Raw genomic sequence first — 18,581 nt, forward strand, 5'->3', positions numbered from 1 at the left:
AGGGGTAGTGTGGAGAGAGAAAATTAAGAGAAACCATTGGCTCTTCACTTGTGCCGGTACAGATCCTCAAAGAATGATCTAATAGAGATGAAAACTCCACCCTCAGATTATACATTTTCTGAATATGTGTCCCAGGAAGAGCAGTGACAATTGATTCTGCATTTGCCAACAACTGATTATCTTTAACCACCTGTGTCCATACCTTAAGTTGCCGTGCTTATATTCTCAATAAATGTCCTCCAACCCTAGCAAAGAAGACTATTTGAGATATGCGTCTCCTATTTCTACCTTGTAAATAAACTCTTTCTCTCTTGGAAACTCAATTTAATGACTGTCATACTGTGCAGTGGGCCAAACAGGCCTGGTTCCTTAACATGTCTTCCTTGATGGCTTCAATTTCTACTCGCTGGGACCTAGTATCCTTCAATTCATTTCTAATTACTCATTACAGAGGCTTTTTCCGAGTGCCTTAGATAAAATAACTCACCTGAAATGGGTACGGGAACCTTTCAATGATTGAAATCTGTTCCATTTCACTAGACTCCTCACCCCTCCTCTGTAATGAAAAAAGGAAATAGAGTTGGTTACCTATGGATGCTGTGGTGGTTTGGATGAGAATGGCCTCCATTGGCTCATGAATTTGAATACTTGGTCCCTAGTTGGTGGAATCTTTGGTAGAAGGATTAGGACGTGTGTTGTACTTGGGGGACGTGTGTCACTGGAGATAGGCTTGGGGGTTTCAAAAGACTCATTTTCAACCTCTCAGCTTCTGAGGTGTGGACCATGATGTAAGTAAGCTCTCAGTTGTTCCTCTGGACATGCCTCTGCTCCACCATCATAGACTCTAACCCTCTGAAACCATAAGCCCCAAATTAAACATTTCTTTTCTTAATGGTTATTTATTTATGTATATGAGTGCTCTATGTGCATGTACACCTGCATGCCAGAAGTGGGCATCAGATCCCATTACAGATGGTTGTGAGCCACTATGTGGTTGCTGGGAATTGAACTCAGGATCTCTGGAAAAGCAGGCTGTCTCTTAACCACCAAGCCATTTCTCCAGCCCCTGAACATTTCTTTTATAAGTTCTTTTGGCCATGGTGTTTACACAGTAATAGAAAAGTAACTAAGACAGGAGTGCTGCTCTTTTCCAGGTTTCTTTCAGTACTGGGAATCTTCTCCCATGGCATCAAAAAACTCTAGCAAAAATGTCAGACCTTTATTTAAAAAAAATATTTATTTTGTATTTAGTCGCCTGTCTATTCTATAGATGCCAGAAAATGGCATGGTTTGCCCTGGACCTGGAGTTGTACTGATGGTGAGCCATCCAGTCACATGTTAGAAACTGTACCTATGCCTCTGAAAGAGGAACGATTGCTTTCAACTACTGAACCATCTCTCCAGGGACCAAAATAATTTCTTAATGATTACTTCCATTCCAATAGATCCATAGGTATTTCAAAACATTGGCAAAAATGTAGTTTCTCAGCAATTAGGAATTAGATTGCTATTTCACATCACACTCCAATGTAAAGTTCGGATAGAATTAAGCAAATAAGATGAAAGTAGAAGCATGATGGGATGGGGCTGTAGCTCACTGCTAGAGTGCTTGCCTTATATGCACGATATTCTGGACTCAATTACCAGCACTGCCAAAAAACAATTATAGAGAAATGAGGATGTGGGTGTGATGGTACACAGCTGTAATCCCAGTACTTGGGAGCCTGGGTACAGAGGGAGTTTAAGCCAACTTGGGCTACCTGTGCTACAGAGGGAGACTGTCAGACTGTCAAAAATACAAACAGAAAAAGAGGTCACATATGCAGCAGAGGATCGCATTGTCCAGCATCAATAGGAGGAAAATCCCTTGGTGCTGTGAAGGCTCATTTCCTCAATGTAAGATAATGCCAGAGGGGCATTGAGGTTGGGTGGGTGGCTGAGATAGGCGCATCCCCCACAGAAGCAGGGGAGGGATATGGAAAACAGGGAAGGGGATATAGAGAAAACAGGGGGAGGGATATGGAAAACAGGGAGGGATATGGAAAACATGGGGAGGAGAACATTTGGAAATATAAATAAATAAAAATATCAAGAAAAAGAAAATTTAGAAGAAAAAAAAGAAGGAGGAGGAAGAAGAGGAAAAAAAGGAGAAAAAGAAGAAGGAGAAGAAGAAGAAGAAGAAGAAGAAGAAGAAGAAAAAGAAGAAGAAGAAGAAGAAGAAGAAGAAGAAGGAAAAGAAAAAAGAGCTGTATGTGTTGGCATATACATTTAAACTTACTATCTAGGAGACAGAAAGCTGCTTTACATAAGGTCAAGACCAGCAGCCCGCTGGAAAATACATACAGAGACCATTTCTTGAAGAAAGAGGAGGAGGAGGGGGAGAGGGAGGGGGGGAGGGGAGGAGGGGCAGAGACATATAGGGAAGAGGAAGGAAAGAGGCATGGGCAGAATAAAATAAAACAAAACCAAATTCAAAGACTAAAAAACTGGAAGAATATTTTCAACACAATATTAACAAAGGACTGATAGTCTTATATCAAGATGCCTTTGAAAGTGGGAGAAACTCAAATACCTCAAAATGCCTCAAAAAAGTGGTCAAAAAAGAAACATACAATTCACAAATGACACATTATTGTTTAATCTTATAGGTAAAAATAAGTCAGCAATAAAATATGTTTTCTCTGAAAAATTAACTATTATTTGAAATATCTCATGTTATAGAGAATGGGAGAAATAAATTCTACATAGATTTTCAGCAACGTCTAGAAAATGAAATGTAATATAAACAAAAATAATAAGCATTATTGGAGTTGGAGAGAGATGGGCGCAACCAATTAAAGAGTGGAAGCCTGTTCCTGCAGAGGACCAGTTTACATCTCAGGACTCACACCACAGCTCACAAACACCTGGAACTTTAGGCCCAGTCACTCTGACACCCTCTTCTGACTCATTCACAGCAGACATGCAACCTAGCATCTTTACACTTACGTAAGGCAAAAACACTCAAATACCTTTAAAAATGTTTGGGGCACACACTTTTAATCCCAGCACTAGGGAGGCAGAGGCCAGCAGATCTCTGTGACTCTGAGGCCAGCTGAGGCCAAGCTTGGTGTACAGAATAAGTTCCAGGATAGCTAGGGACACACACACACACACACACACACACACACACACACACACACACACACACACACACACACCTGTTGAAAATCCAGAAAAAAGCAATGAGTACTTGCTAATCTTGCAAAGGACCAGGATTTGGTTCCCAGTCCCTACATGGAGGCTCACAACTGCCTGCAACTTCAATTTCAGGGGACCCAGCAAACAGCAGAACTGATGCAGTGTTCTGGCCTCCACTGACACCAGGTAGCAGGCATGCATGTAGTGCACATACATGCACACGAACATTCACAAATAGTAAACCTTTAAAAAGGGGGGTAGGGAGATAGTTTCTAAGGAGATGTCTGCTGTTTTTGTTTTTTTGTTTTTCAGAGAACCTGGATTTGATTCTCAACACCAACTTGGCAGTTAATAAATGTCTGTAACTCCAGTTCCCCAAATGGCTCGGAGAGTCAAAGCACTTGTCACCGAGCCTGGTGACGTCAATCCAATCTCCAGGAACTTGATGGTGGAAGGCAAGACCTGATTTCCATGAGTTGACCTCTGGCTTCCATATTCATGCTGTGGTGCATTTGAACCTACCCACTTACATGCACCAAACAAACAAACAACTAAGTGCAGCCAGGCCTGCTAGCACACACTTGTAATCCGAGCACTGAGGGGGCAGAGGCAGGTGAGCCTAACTCAGGCAGGTCTCCATAAGGAATTCCTGGCTAGCAATCACTACATGGTGAGACTCTGTCTCAAATAAATAACGAGTACATACATACATACATACACACAAACATGCATACATAATACACACACACAGATAAATATAATTTTAAAAGTTTACACGGAAAAGGAGGAGAGTGACTGACAGAGAAAGGTCCCTGGCTCCCACATACACTCAAACAGGTTCACGTGTATTTGCATAAGCTTATGCTACACACACCCATAAAAAATCTAAAATACCAACTCCTTCCCAAAGAAAATAAGTCAAGGTATATAATAATATTATATTCTAATTATATAATGTATATGAGTGTGTATATATGTATGTATATATGTATGTATATATATAACATGCATAGTCACATATAAACATAATACACATATTTAAAAGTAAATCTTCAAAAAAGAAAGCAATTTTTAAAACATGTATGTATGTATTTATGTATGTATGTATGTATTTGCAGGAGCGTGCCTGTGCATGTCAGAGGACAGCCTCGGGTATCAGTTCTCACCTCCCACCTTCTTTGAGACAAGATCACTTTTCAGCTGTTGCATATGTCAGACTAGTTGGACCTTGAGCTTCCAGGAATTCTCCTGTCTCCACCTCCCATCTTGCCATAGGAGTGCTGAGTTTACAAATGCACTGCCAGGCCTGGCTTGAGGTGAATTCTGGGGATTCTGAAGCCCCTTGGGCTTGCTGTGGCAAGCACTTTACCATATCCAGCCTGAATGAAAACAATTATTTTTCTTGCATTCTTGCTATCTGTTTCGTGTGTGTGTGTGTGTGTGTGTGTGTGTGTGTGTGTGTGTGCGCGCGCGCGCGCGTGCGTGTGTGTCCACATATGAGGCACAATTCTTAGGTGGAGGTGAGAGGACAATTTTCAGGGATGGAGCTCAAGTCATCAGGCGTGGCAGCAAGTTCCCCTCCCCACTGAACAATCTTGCTGGCTCCCTGTGAAGAATTTGTTAAGGAAACAAAACAATGCACTACACCACCACCGTTGTATTTGGAGTATTTGAGAATTTCAAGCGCCTTACAGTCTGTAGCTCCCCCTCTTTGACACAAGCTTCATCTTACCGGAACTGGAATCTGTCTTTCTGGTGGGGGATTTTTTTCAGGAACTACTGTTTCAACACAGGTGATCTTCTCGACATCTATTGAACCTTTCTTACTGCCTCTTCTCTGAAGGAAAGAATGAGGAAGAAAATGGAGAAAGATTACGAGTGATCAAGCAACCAGATATTTACACACTGTTATCTAGTCACTGTCGTGGTGAGGTGGTACTTGCAGCCTAACAGAACCTTTTTTTGTTTTTTGTTTGTTTGTTTGTTTTGTTTTGTTTTGTTTTTGTTCGTTTGTTTTGGACACAGGTTTCACTATGTAGCCCTGGCTGGCCTAGAACTCACTACATAAACCCGAGTGCTGGGAATAAAAGTATGTGTCACTGTGCCTGGCAGAACCTGTTAGTTTAAAAAAAATCCAACATTTTATCTAACCTTTAAAAACCAAAAGGGAAGCAGGTAACATAGAAGAATAAATGATTATATGCATTTTTCCAACAGAAATAAAAAAGCAATGTCAAGTTCTTGGATTTTATTCTCAACAAGCATATAGTGAGTTCTTACCAACCACACAATCCCATGGTAAGACATTCTGAATAGCTTCCTAACACCCTTGACTTTTTTCCCTGGCATAACTGTACCTCCTCCTAGGCTAGGAAATATTTTTTTGAGTTTGATGTACTCAGGTCTACTTAATTCCTACCCACCAACCCTTGCTACCATGGAAGACATATCTCGTGCCTCACAGAAGATCCAAGACTATGTCCTTGAAATGGTGAAATTTGCGTCAGAATTTGGGAAACTTACCCACGCTCAAAGTCATATCATAGTAATTAAAGTTTCAGCAGAAGGTCAGAGAAATAGGCGCTTCTTAAAATTTAAAGGTGATGTTTTCTTTTTCTGCTGGGAGCGCTTCAGAAAGATGCTCTCCAGTATCACTGCAGCCATGGCTTCCTCTCTCTGGAACTTGTCTGTGTGCTGTGGATAGTAAAAGGTTTTAAGGTTCTAGCATAGTCATTTTTGTCCGACCTGGTTCTGCCTTAACCCTGCTACCTGTTGTAAACAAAACACAAATAGATAGCACTAGCAAGGAGCCTTATTTCTGCCTGAACGTCTTCTTTCACAGTCCCCAACTTGGTCAAATTTCAAGTACAGTGAATGCATACTATTTAACCAGGGGATTGATTCTATGTGCTGAGTTTATAAAACCGGGCTTCTTGTGTAAGGGAACTGAATGCTCTGTAGGCCAACAATGTGCCCGCGGGTGATCAGGAATATCTAGACACCACATTACACTATTTACCCTTTTATGACACATTCCAAATCTGTAAACTGCAAAATTTTCTGTGAAACCGTTGACCCTGATATGCTCAAAGGGATAATTCAAGTACCAGAAGTCACTAAGGCACACACTGAACTTTCAGTTCCCAGGATCTTAAACAATGATGTAATCTATCGAAAGTTACCCGCTCAGGTCTGTAGCTAAAAAGGACATGGAGGCTTCACCTGTACTTATGAGCACACAGTAACTGCCAGCCAGGTGACTTAGCTCACTCCCTGCTAACCAGGATGTAAAGGAGAGCTTTGTTTTCAGCTTTCCTGCAGTACTTTAGCACTCCGGCCTCCCTCTCCCTTCTCCTTAGATGGCACCAGGTAAAAGTGATTCATCAATGGAGCCATGGTTAAAAGCACTCGTTCCTGCAGAAAATCGGGATTCAGTTTCTGACACCCAGATGATGGCTCACAAACACTTGTAACCCTAGTTCCAGGAGATTTGGTGATTTCTTCTGACCTTGGGCATCCACTGTGCTAGTGGTGCATATATGTTAGTACAGGCAAAACACTCATAACCATACAATAAAATAACATCTATATTTTTTAAAAAGTAAAGTAACTATGTTACTCTTAAGGATGCCAGCTGTGCTCATTTAGGAAGAGAAATATGCTTAGAATTCTCCAGAAAATTCCACAAAGCCATCAAATGCTTTTCTGTGGTGCTGAGGATTGAAACCCCAATGTAGCTCATGCTGACCTTCTACTCATTTGGAAGCCCAGACAGGGCCAGACGTCAGACCAATTCTGCTGCTTCAGCATCTGCAGTGCTATCTAGACTATAGGTATGCACACCAAGCACAGCTCAAGAATGACAGACAGACAGACAGACAGACAGACAGACAGACAGACACACACACACACACACACACACACACTCTCTCTTACCTCAATCTGCCTAAAGTTTACACACAATTTTGCCAATTCTAAAGTTTCATTAGAAAGATATGTGAAAAGATGATAGTCATAAAAACGGACCACAGAGTAACAAAAAAATCATTATATCTCCTTGGAACTTAGCTTAGAATCAGAGGCCTTTGCCCTGGAAGGAGTGTGAAATTTTATTCTCACGAAATACCTTTTGCTTTTTGTGGCACTATAAAAGCCAAATAAATAAAGTCAGCACTTCTACTTTTTTTCCTCTGAAAAGGTGATTTTTTTTAAAGCAGGGAGAACAAGGGGGGTTTGGGGTTGGTTTGGTTTGGTTTGGTGGTTTTTAATTAAATCCTGGTGCTATGTACAGTTGTTTTGCCCTTTCCTGTGGTGTAGACAGTTCTTTTTTTTTTTTTCTGGAGTTGGGGACCAACCCTAGTCTTGCCCCTAGGGCAAGCGCTCTACCACTGAGCTAAATCCCCAACCCCAGACAGTTCTATTACCATACTGAGAAGACAAAAATGGATTCAGAGACTGTCAGAATGATCTCTGCCTTCTGTCTATGGCACAGTTGCTGCTGCCTTCTGGCAAGGGGTTGGGTTAGTTTTTTTAAACGATTTATTTCTTTATTTTATGTATCTGTGTACACTGTAGCTGTCTTCAGACACACCAGGAGAGGACATCAGATCTCATTACAGATGGTTGTGAGCCACCATGTGGTTGCTGGGATTTGAACTCAGGCCCTCTGGAAGAGCAGTCAGTGCTCTAAATGGCTGAGCCATCTCTCCAGCTTGGGGTTAATGTTTTGTTAGTAATCTTTAAAAAGAAATGATGCAGAAATGCAAACCTTTCCCTTCACCTTGCTACATAAGTCCCCTTTCTTGCCCTCTGCCTAAAATGAACTCCCACCAGAGTGACAAGCCGTCAGTCCTACCTTCAGTTTCAGCCAACCTCCAAATTTTCGCTTAATAGCATAATTCTCCAATTACTCACAAGCAGTGATAACACAGCAAACCTTATACTCTAGTCTTATTAATTGCTATGTCATGGAGTAATAAGTTATTATTACTTATCATTTGGTTATTACTTAGTAATTGTAATTAATAAGTCATCGTTACTTATTAATTATAATTAATAAGTAATTATCACTTTGTTGCTTGTAATTAATAAGTCATTATCACTTATTGATTGCAATTAATAAGTCATTATTACTTATTGACTGCTAAGCCATTTGCGATAATATCACTCTTGCTTCATGATGAATTACAATCAAGTGTCTTTTCATAATCAAAGACCCAAATTACAGAAGGCAAAATAAAACCCTAAGGAAACTGAGTAGCATGAGCAGTAGAGGGTCAAATGCATCCCAAGGAACCATGAGCCTTTTTACCTTCTATTATGTTGTATGATCTTAGTGGACACGTTCCTGCTTAGACCCAGTGTCAGTTTCAGTCCTGATACCTGCTCTAATGTCCTGTAAGACATGTGCTGCTGTTGCCTCTTCCTTCCTTCCTTCCTTCCTTCCTTCCTTCCTTCCTTCCTTCCTTCCTTCTTTGAACAAATCCAATTTGTACAGTGCTTGTGTCGAGGTAAGGTTTAGTGCTAGTCTAATATGAGGAAGTAAGCCACTATGCCCCTCTGAGCAAGGAGTAAGATAGCCTCTACCTCTAGACCGTTGAACTGCATGGTTACTGGAATGTCCATGGTTTGCTATCCTTTCGTTCTTCTTCCTTTCCTTAGAATGCAATCCAGACTCACACAGCCTAAAAAGGAGGTACTTCCTTCTTAGGTACCTCTGGTCCATTAGCCAATAATATAGAAGATAACAGGTAGAGCCTTGGAGCTACTTATTGTGGGAAGCTCTAATTTTGCCTCTAGTGATTTCATTGGCTAATAGACGCCATTCAAACACACACAAAAATATGCATGATGAGAGCTGACCTTGCATGTGTTAGTCAAGGGGTGAGAGACTCAGTGGAAACTGAAGTAACAGAAATGTCACATATACTGAGAGGGCTTCATACAGGTGGGAAGAAAGAAAAGGGAGAAAATCCGAGTTGTTGGTGTGACACATAGTTTCAGTGTTGTAACATTATTAAAATCCAAATACAAGGAATACACATAGGCACCTTTTTGCAGCCTCTCAGCTCTATATGCAGCAGTAGAATTCAAAAAGAGGAAGCCTATTAGTCAGAGTTCAGTTATCACACAACCTGCACCATGCCAAGGCATTAATATCAATAGCACTTGAAGAATCAATAAATGAAATCATTACTGGCAATTATCCTTGCTTAGGGTAAGATGAAATACTACTAGAAACAACTGGAGCAATATGGAGGAAATGACCCAGCTCGCCTATGATTGGAGAGAGTTGATGAGAGAGCTGTGAGTCAATAGTACTCCAACAGAACTACTTAACCAGAATATCAAAGAAGTAGCATTTTCTTATTATTTCTCCTTTAAAGCTCTTGATAGTTGGCCATCAAGCATCTGGCTATTTCTATTCTTTATGAAACAAAAAGGAAAGAAGTCCTGTTCTAGTGTCATCTAGCTGCCAGGCACTTTAGATTGTTTTATCATTTATGTTTGTGGTACTAGGGATGAAGCTCAGGACCTTGTGCGGGCTAGGCTAGAGCTCTACCACTGAGCCACACATCCCAGCTTCTGACCAACATCTTACATGGGTTATTTCATTGGTTCTTGACAACAAACATAATAAAATTAATATGTGTAGCCTGTGTACCTTGTCCATCTTCATCCATCTATAGCGCCTGCAGTTTCTGTAGCATGCTATTACTTCCCAGGTTGATTTAGGTTGATTTTTCTTCCTCCCACCCTACCAGCTGAGGCTGTTCCTATGTAGTCAAGGATGACCATGGCCTTCTGATCTTCTCCTTCCTCTGTGCACTGAGTGTTGGGATTATGGGCCTGCATTCCCACACCCAATTTATGTGGTGCTATTAAACCCAGTAGCTCTTTTTCTTTTCTTTTCTCTTCTCCTCTTTTCTATTCCTTTCTCTTTTCTTTGAGAAGGTCTCATTACATAGTCCTGGCTATCCTGGAACTCACTATGTAGATCAGGCTGGCCTTAAACTCAGAATTTCCCTGCTTCTGCGTCCCCATGTACTAGAATTAGAGGCATATATCATCAAGCCCAGGCAGAAGAAATGTCTTTACAATGCCAGGCTCATAGTATCAAGGCAACCCAAATGTTAGCGATAAGTTCTCAGGAAACACTGCTCAAATTTGACTGAAAAATACTTACTTTGTCAACACAACAGGTGAACAGATTTATAACGAAGATTTCCATTATATCTGGCTTATTTTTCAAATGATTTTTTGTTTCCCTTTGGTTAAACATTTATTTTTCCCTATTAGGTCAAAATAATGCAAATTCATTGTAGAAAATGTTTCAAGTTTAATGATATTAAAAATTTAAAAATCAACCACAAACTTCCTATATAGGTGTATTTGAATCATGGCATCTTTTTGTTTTTTCCTGTGCACTTTTCTTAGATTTGGAATCATATTGCACATATCATGTATAGGTTACTTATGTTTAAAATTATCCATATATCCATTCATCCTGCCATGCAACATACTTCTTGCCAAAAAAAAAAAAACAAAACAAAACAGTTCTAAGATTTTTCTTTACCATTATTCCTAGCCATGGCTATGAAGTATGAGTGCCCTCTCAGCACTCAGGAGGCTGAGACAGGAGGATCACATAGTGAGTTTAAGGCCAGCCTGGGATACACAGCGAAACCCTGTCTCAAAATCTAAATAACAAAGAGAAATGAGGAGGAGGAGGAGGAGGAGGAGGGAGGAGGAGGAGGAGGAGGAGGAGGAGGAGGAGGAGGAGGAATGGAGAGATGGCTCAGCAGGTAAGAAGGGTGCCTGCTCTTTGTCCAAAGGACTGGAGTTCAGTTCAGCATCCATATCAAGCCACTTACAGCATCCTGTAACTCTGACACTCTCTGAAGGCGTCGGCACACACTTGTGCATGCATACACACTGACACACACCACACACACACACACACCTCTCTCACACACACACACACACACACACACACAAAATACCCACACACATACCACACACACACACACCATACAGGTACTGATATATACACACAGATACATATACACATCTACACCATGAAAAAAACCTCACACACACACACACACACACACACACCATGTACACAGAAACAGACACACATATCATAAACACACATATACACACCACAATATATATGCATATATATATAGAAATGTGAAAAATTGTGTGTGCATTTTGCATTTCTCTACATATTGCCAAACTACCTCCAGAGATAGTGTACCAAGTTCTGCTCCTAATAGCAGGCTTTGAGAGACTTAGTTCTTTTCTCTACATCTTTACTTCATTTTCATGTCACTTTCAGTGATTAAAAAAAAAAAAAAAACAAAAACTCCGGCTTTATTCTACACTTTTCACTAAACCAGTTTATTTTTAATTTGTCTCCATTTGTCTAAACTCAATTGCTCATGACTCTCTAAATTTCTTTATAGAGTCAGGCTTTATTTTCACTTTGGTGACGGTCAGCCGTGAGAAAAGCTAGGGTTCAAATAACCTGAAGTTTTTTGCATTTTGAGGCGTCTTTGAAGAGGGCATTCAGAGAGTGGGCAGTGGGGAGGAATGCCTGTGGTTAGACACCCCAGGTTTATAAAGTTCTAAGATGATGCTCAATTACTGTACATAAACCTCCATAACAAACTGAAAGTTACACGTGGCCCAATTGTTTCAGGCTCCTCAGAGGTGTGTCCCCTCCCCCTCCCCTGATGGCTTCATGCATAACCAAGCAGGTTTGGAGTAAAAAAAGTCAGTCTCCTCCATAACAACAACTACTTCCTCCTCCTCCTCCTCCTCCTCCTCCTCCTCCTCCTCCTCCTCCTCCTCCTCCTCCTCCTCCTCCTCCTCCTCCTCCCCCCTCCTCTCCTCCTCCTCCTCTGTGGTTCAGGTTGGTCTGGAACTCCAGGCAAACCTCCTGCCTCAGCCTCGTTAGTCCTGCCCCGATTACAATGTGCCCACCACCTCTAGCTCTTCTGTGTTCTGTTGTGCCCCTGAATTCTAGCCGTCCCTTCTCTTCAGGGGTTAGCAATTAGATCTGAGCACTGCTCAGGGAAAAGTAGAGAAACCGATACATATGACTGTTTGGAGAACGCCCAAACTTTGGGTTTCAGAAGAGATATCTTCCCCCTTATATCGAAGTGACTTCCTGCTATGGCTCCAGATCACTGACAAGATACTTTATAGGAAATTTGCTCAGATGGAAAGAACACATCATAGTGCCTGTTTAAACTGCACCAAGACCCTACAAGTAGACAGAAAGTTACACTACTTCTCCCCCATAGGCATTTGCGAAGATTCTAAACAAAACATCAATAGCAATTAGCAACAGTAATCTTTTTTTTTTTTTTTTTTGCACAAGCAAATAGATTAAACGGCCTAAATAAAATAGAGGTCAGGTGGATGCGACAACGTCCTCATGTAATCCCAGCATGCAGGTGAGTAAGCCAGAAGGACCACAAGTTTGAGTCTGGGCTACATAGCCTTGACTAGGTAGGCAAGACCTTTCTTCCACATAAAAAGATAAATACATAGTCTACAATGGATAAGGCAAGGCTTAAAGGATACTGCGAATCTGTAATACTTTAGGTCTCCACGAGAATTTGCATTTTGTGGCTCATTTCAAATAATTGAGAAAGGCAATAGTGCCCTTGCTTCAGAAGTGTAACAAAATGAGGGAAAGAACAGAGCTAAGGCATTTACCTAACAGAGAGGATGGGTGGATAGGCCTTGAGCTGCATACACCCACCCCAACCTCAGCCTCTGGACAGCTGCTGCTCTGTCCCTGGAAATGCTTGGCATGGGTCAAACCTTCCAACCTTGAGAGCTCAGTACTGAGGAGGATATGATTCCATTTGGATGTCTGGAGGCTCGTTTCAGCATGTCTCCATCAGCTTGATCTAAGCAGAGTCAAACATTTCTCTCTATTTGCCCCTAGGCCAACCCTACTGGGCACTGGCAGGACTGTGGTAGAACCAAACTAGTAACGACTGCTGAGATCCAGCACTTACTCTTGCCAGGGGCCTTAACTACTTTACATTTATTTACACTTGAAGCGCTAGCAGTAACGGTCCAGAACAAAGGAACAGGTAGATGGGGAGCGGATAGGAGAAAAAAAACAAAGGAGCCCGAGGAGAAAGGGGCAGGACAAATTTGATGCTATTTAAAAAGGCTGTTAAGTGCTGATTGTGGATCAGGGGGATACTGGCCAGGAAAGGAAGAGGAAGGAGAGAGAGCAGAAAGGAAATGAGAGGAAAGATAATGAAGCCAAGAGAAAAGACAGCATGCACATGGTAGGTAACTGTAAGAGGAAAAACCTTTCCGGAGACCTCAGGGGTTGGCCACACTGTCTTGGCTGAGGCAGAGGCTGCATTCCGCTGGCTCTGTTTCCTACCCACTATTAACCACGAGGCTGCCACAGCCTCCACGCAATCCGTCCTATGAGCCAGCCCTTATCCTAGTACTATTTGGCCTGTTGCAGGGCAAAACAAGTTGCTTCCACCCTATGTAGCACAGACCTTTCCTCAGCACTGCCGTTTGAGACACATGAGCTATTTTAGGGTTTGCAGACCAAGCAGCCTCCTGGAATTCCTTCTTCTAAGGTTCTCATCGATACAAGGACCCATTTTGTGTTTGGTAAAAACGACTTGCTTTTACCTGGCTGCTGCCTGTGGAGTCTCTTACCCACCGCGAGCTGCAGAGCTCCCCTCCAACATTTGCTGTCCTTTCAGATGGACACCTCAGGTTTCCTGTTCCTATAACCACCCCATCACAGTCGCTGTCTTCAAAAGACCCTTATATTCCCTCCAGTGTTGGAAGGGAATACCAGGCCTTCTGCTGGTGACACTCCCACTCTCCATGAGCTTCCTCCGCCAGTAGATAGATGGAAGCAGCCATGCTTCCTGTCCGACCTTCGAGGGTTCCAACAGAAGGAATTATGGCTGCTGCCCAAGCCCTGCCTCACCCCAGACCCACCTCAGTTCTCACTTAATGCAGGTAGCTTCCCAGACGTAGTGAGATGCCAGGACTTGGAAGGTGGGACTCGATCTCTGAAGACACTGGCCCTGGAGACATATTCTTACAGTCCAGAGAGGAAGGACAGTCTGAGCAAACCCCACCCTTTCACAGCCACTCAGTTCCCTTTTTTTGTTTCCTGACTTAAACCAATGCCTTTTTTTTCTTCTTAGCAATATGGTATCTGCTTCCAGCTGCCCCCCATTCCGCTCCCCCTCCAACCCTCCCCCCCCATTACACCCATAGAGCCCGGCTCTGAGAGACACTTTCTTCCCATTACTGCAGTGGTTGAGTCCCCTAAGATGATGGGGCTAGGCTGAGCAAACAGGTCATCAGACTCTCCTTCCTGGAGCAAAGGGATGACATACCTAAAGGACTGTGGGGGATGATCAGTACAGGAAGAAGAGAGGTGCCAGTGTCTTTAAGGTTTCCTGTCGCCTCAGTAGGGGAGAGTCAGGATCACACAATTCAACTTGGAGGACAAAGAAGTGTCACCCAGAGACCCTGAAATACAAAGCCCGACAGAGGTAGAGACAAGACTTCCCTGCTGAGTCATTTTCTAAGAAAGCAATTTTCTTCTGCACATAAAGATGCCTCAATATAAGCCCACACAAAGACTTGTGCCCTTCCCCATTTCTTCAAATGTTCTTCTGAATATTCTACCTTCAAATTTCAGCCTTATGAGCCATGATGAAACACACATATAATTAAAGCTACTGGGGTGATGGAGGGGCAGGACGACCACCAGTTCAAAGCCTGCACAACATAGGAGATTCTGTTTCATTTTTTTCCTCCAAGATAAACAAGGTACAATATTGTCTTTGATTCCGTCAACTAGTAAACAAGACTAGATGTGATCTTTGAAGTCCGAATGTTCCCTCGGCAGGTCCTGAGTTTGTGTCCCAGCTTCCCTCTTCTCCCTGAGAATTCTCTAAAGAAATGTAGCCAATATTTGCCACGTGATGGTGGCAGAGGCCCTGGTGACTGATCTTGTCTGTCTTCTCTCACCGGCCATTTTCATATTACACCCTAATACAGGAACATATTACTGATCCCAAAAGTGGGTCAGAATTGAAAGCGCTGGGATTTTTTTTTAAGCATTTGTAGAATGGCAGATCAGTAAATCATTTCACTGGTACAGATCAATGAGCACCAAGTTCATATGGCTCTCCCTTTATGGTCATAGCTTTATTGACAAGTTATGACCTTTCCTTAGTCACATGCAGTAACTGTGCCAGCCACCAATGGAGTGACCATAGACACTCACCATACCTTCCTTTGTCTTCAGTTAGATGCTTCTTGTCACATGCTCCATCATTTCTAAAGGTCCATTTGGGGTGGGAATTGGGAGTTAATAACAGCATTATGGGAAATTAGGGAGGCAAAGGCGGAAGGCAGAATAAAGGTAGGAACCTTTGATCACAGCCACTTAGCCAGCACTCTCACTCATACCATAGTGCGAACAAATAAGCTAGTGTAAGTTCAAATTGTTCCCCATGGAGATGGGTGAGCAGGTAAGGCACTTGCTGCCAAGCCTGATGACTTATGTCCAATTCCCATGGAAGGAGAGAAGTGGTTCTCATTAGCGGTTCTCCTGACCTCCACACTCATGTTGTAGGTTCTGATCTTGGTGCCAGCTGTAGTAAACAGCTGTGTGGAAGATGAGAAAGTAGCCCAGCCAGTTGTAGTGGTGCACTCCAGTAGGACATGCTGTAGAGGGCAGAGGCAGAAGGCTCATGAGTTCAAGGCTAGCCTGGGGAAAAAGTAGCCCAATTAATGTATTGTATAAATAGTGAAAGGTTGTGTACTTGATGAATCAGGGCAATTAATATTCAAAAAGACCTGCATCATTTGGTGTAAGAGTTCAAACTCAACAATGTATTTTACAAGGTGAAGAGTGATGTCTCACAACTAGATTCCAACTTTGAAATTCAAATATTTCCAGGTAGGATGTAGGGTGGGTGGCTGTAATGCCTGTTAAGTGGTACTTCGGGGCTGGAGAGCATTGGCTCAGTGGTTAAGAGCATTGCCTGCTCTTCCAGGGGTCCCTGTGAGTTCAATTCCCAGCACCCACATGGTGGCTCATAACCATCTGTAATAGGATCTGATGCCCTCCTGTGGTGTGTTTGAAGACGGTTACAGTGTACTCATATAAAAAAAAATAAATACATCTTTAAAAAAAGAAAAAAGAAAATGGTACCTGGGCTTTGCTGATAGCAACTAAAAGAAATGGCAAGTTTGAAACAAAAATGGCTGAGAGAAAAGTTAAGGTGACATTGAGCCTTTTTTCTAGAAGTAAAATATCTAGGAAAGTGAGTATCTTCTAGGCTTGAAGCACTGAGAGCTTAAGACCCTAACTAGAGTTCTGTCTCCAGCTCTTGGTGCTTCATCTTAGGGGAAAGTGACGAGCACAGACATAGCGAAAATAGAAAAATAGTGCTAAACAAATCGTGAACTATAAGATGAGGAGCTTCTGGAGATTTAATGTGCAATGTGGAGACTGTATTATACTCAATTGCTTACTTGAAGTTGGATAAGAGAACAGATTTAAGTGTCTTCACCACACACACACACACACACACACACACACACACACACACATACACATATAAACGTAACTATTGATGATAATGGATGGGTTAATTTGACTGTGGCAGTTATTATACAAGATGAGTGTATATTTAAACACACGCAAGTTTGTCAATTAAATATTTTAAAATACTCCCGCAACTACTCCACACGGGGATTGATAAAAAGAATCAAGTTTGATTAGACAAAGAGGTTTAATTGTCTATCTCCAAACCACTTACATGGAAAACAGAAAACAAATAAAAACTTTAGAAACTCCCTAAAGGCCAGTGAAAACTTGTTAAGGGACTAGAGGAAAATCCTGGTGGAAATCAGCCGGTGGGTTATCAAAGAAATGTAGCAGGCAACGACATTATTATTATTGTAACCCCAGACGATCATCCAACAAAAATGGGTGTGAACGAAGTGTCAGCTTGTTTCTGGAGCATTGTGCAAGCAGGACACCTCAGGGTCTCCTACCATTAGCTCCTCCCTAGGCCACTGCTGCCTCCTCCTTCATTCCAGCCCATTAGTCTACCTGTAGCTGCCTCTCTTTCCCTGTGTAATATTGACTAAGGCTAGAGGTATATCGTATTAAATGGCTTAAGATCGAATTCCAGCTTTGAAATAACCGTGTGTGTGACTTTTGGGGAAGTGCATTTAAGCCTCCTGTACCTCAGTCTCATTTGGTAAATACTATTGATAGTGAGCAGCTCCAGAGATGGACAGGATTCAAAGAGGCAGGCATAAACCAGGCACAGTTGCATATACCTGGGCCTCCATCACTCGGGTAAGGATCAGAAATTCACAGCCGTCTTCAGCTACATAGGTGAGTTTAAGGCCAGCCTGGGGTTAGTGGGGCCCTCTCTGTCGTAAAGATAGCTGTTATAATACACAGACTATGATAGTAATGTTATGTGACAGTAGAAAGAAACTAGGTTCTGGAGTCATAACACGTGGGGTGTGCATTCTGAATACACGACTATTGACACTGGACAAATGGAAAACACCACCGCTTTCCTCGCCTGGAAAATGGAAGGGGCGTTATCATCTTGCTCCTAAAATTACTCTGAGAATCTATTTTAAAACTCAGCACCCTTCAGCCTTTCTTTGCCAGACTATCTTGAAACGTCATGCATGCCTGCTGTCACGTATTTGGGGAAGCAAAGTGCTGAAGCATGCTTTCTTTGTTGACCCGAGTACTTCAGAAGCTGGATAAATTCAGTGCCAATTTTCGGAACCGAATCAGCCAATTTAGTTCCTCTGCTTTTATTGTTCCTTTTCTTCAATGTACTTAGCCTGGAATTAGACATTGGTGAGCACATTAAATTACCTGGCTCCGCTCCTACAACACTGCCTGGAACAGAATAGACATTAAATAAACATGTGGACCCACTGATCACATGAGAAATGACTGAAGCAGTTAGCTCCATCCCAGGGCTTCCTTGAGCCACACTTTGCGGTGAAAGATCATCCCAGTCTCCTTGAAGTGGAACAAGAACGCTATCCTGAGGTGAAGAACCCCTCCACTTGATCCTAGTCCCTGCTCTGCTCCAACACGGGTGATTAGAGTCTGGGAAAAGAACTGCTTTCTTCACGTAAGCTACTAAATTGTTATGTCCGCCAAAAGGCATAAAGCAGTTACTGGCGCTGAGCAGGAGGAAGTGGAGCAGCTAGCTGCAGACCCTAGGGCGGAGCCTCGGCTGAAGCTCGCGTCTGCAGCTTAAGGCAAACCATCCACCCCCGCCCGTTAGAGGGTGCTGTGCTGAGATCCCTACTGACTGACTCTA

The 18,581-nt window shown here is 42.4% G+C and overlaps 1 protein-coding gene across 1 annotated transcript in view; it reads right to left on the minus strand.

Moving 5' to 3' along the window:
• The window catches only part of Btk (Bruton tyrosine kinase), a 38,571-nt gene extending 24,294 nt beyond the window's left edge, over positions 1 to 14,277 (minus strand). The window contains 5 exon segments of the mRNA XM_032889760.1: positions 488 to 556; positions 4,913 to 5,017; positions 5,700 to 5,750; positions 5,752 to 5,874; positions 14,185 to 14,277. Coding sequence (XP_032745651.1) covers positions 488 to 556; positions 4,913 to 5,017; positions 5,700 to 5,750; positions 5,752 to 5,844 — 318 coding nt within the window. The 5' untranslated portion in view covers positions 5,845 to 5,874; positions 14,185 to 14,277.
• Positions 14,278 to 18,581: the final 4,304 nt, after the last annotated feature.

Source organism: Rattus rattus, chromosome X (genome assembly GCF_011064425.1).
Source record: "Rattus rattus isolate New Zealand chromosome X, Rrattus_CSIRO_v1, whole genome shotgun sequence".
NCBI lineage: Eukaryota > Metazoa > Chordata > Mammalia > Rodentia > Muridae > Rattus > Rattus rattus.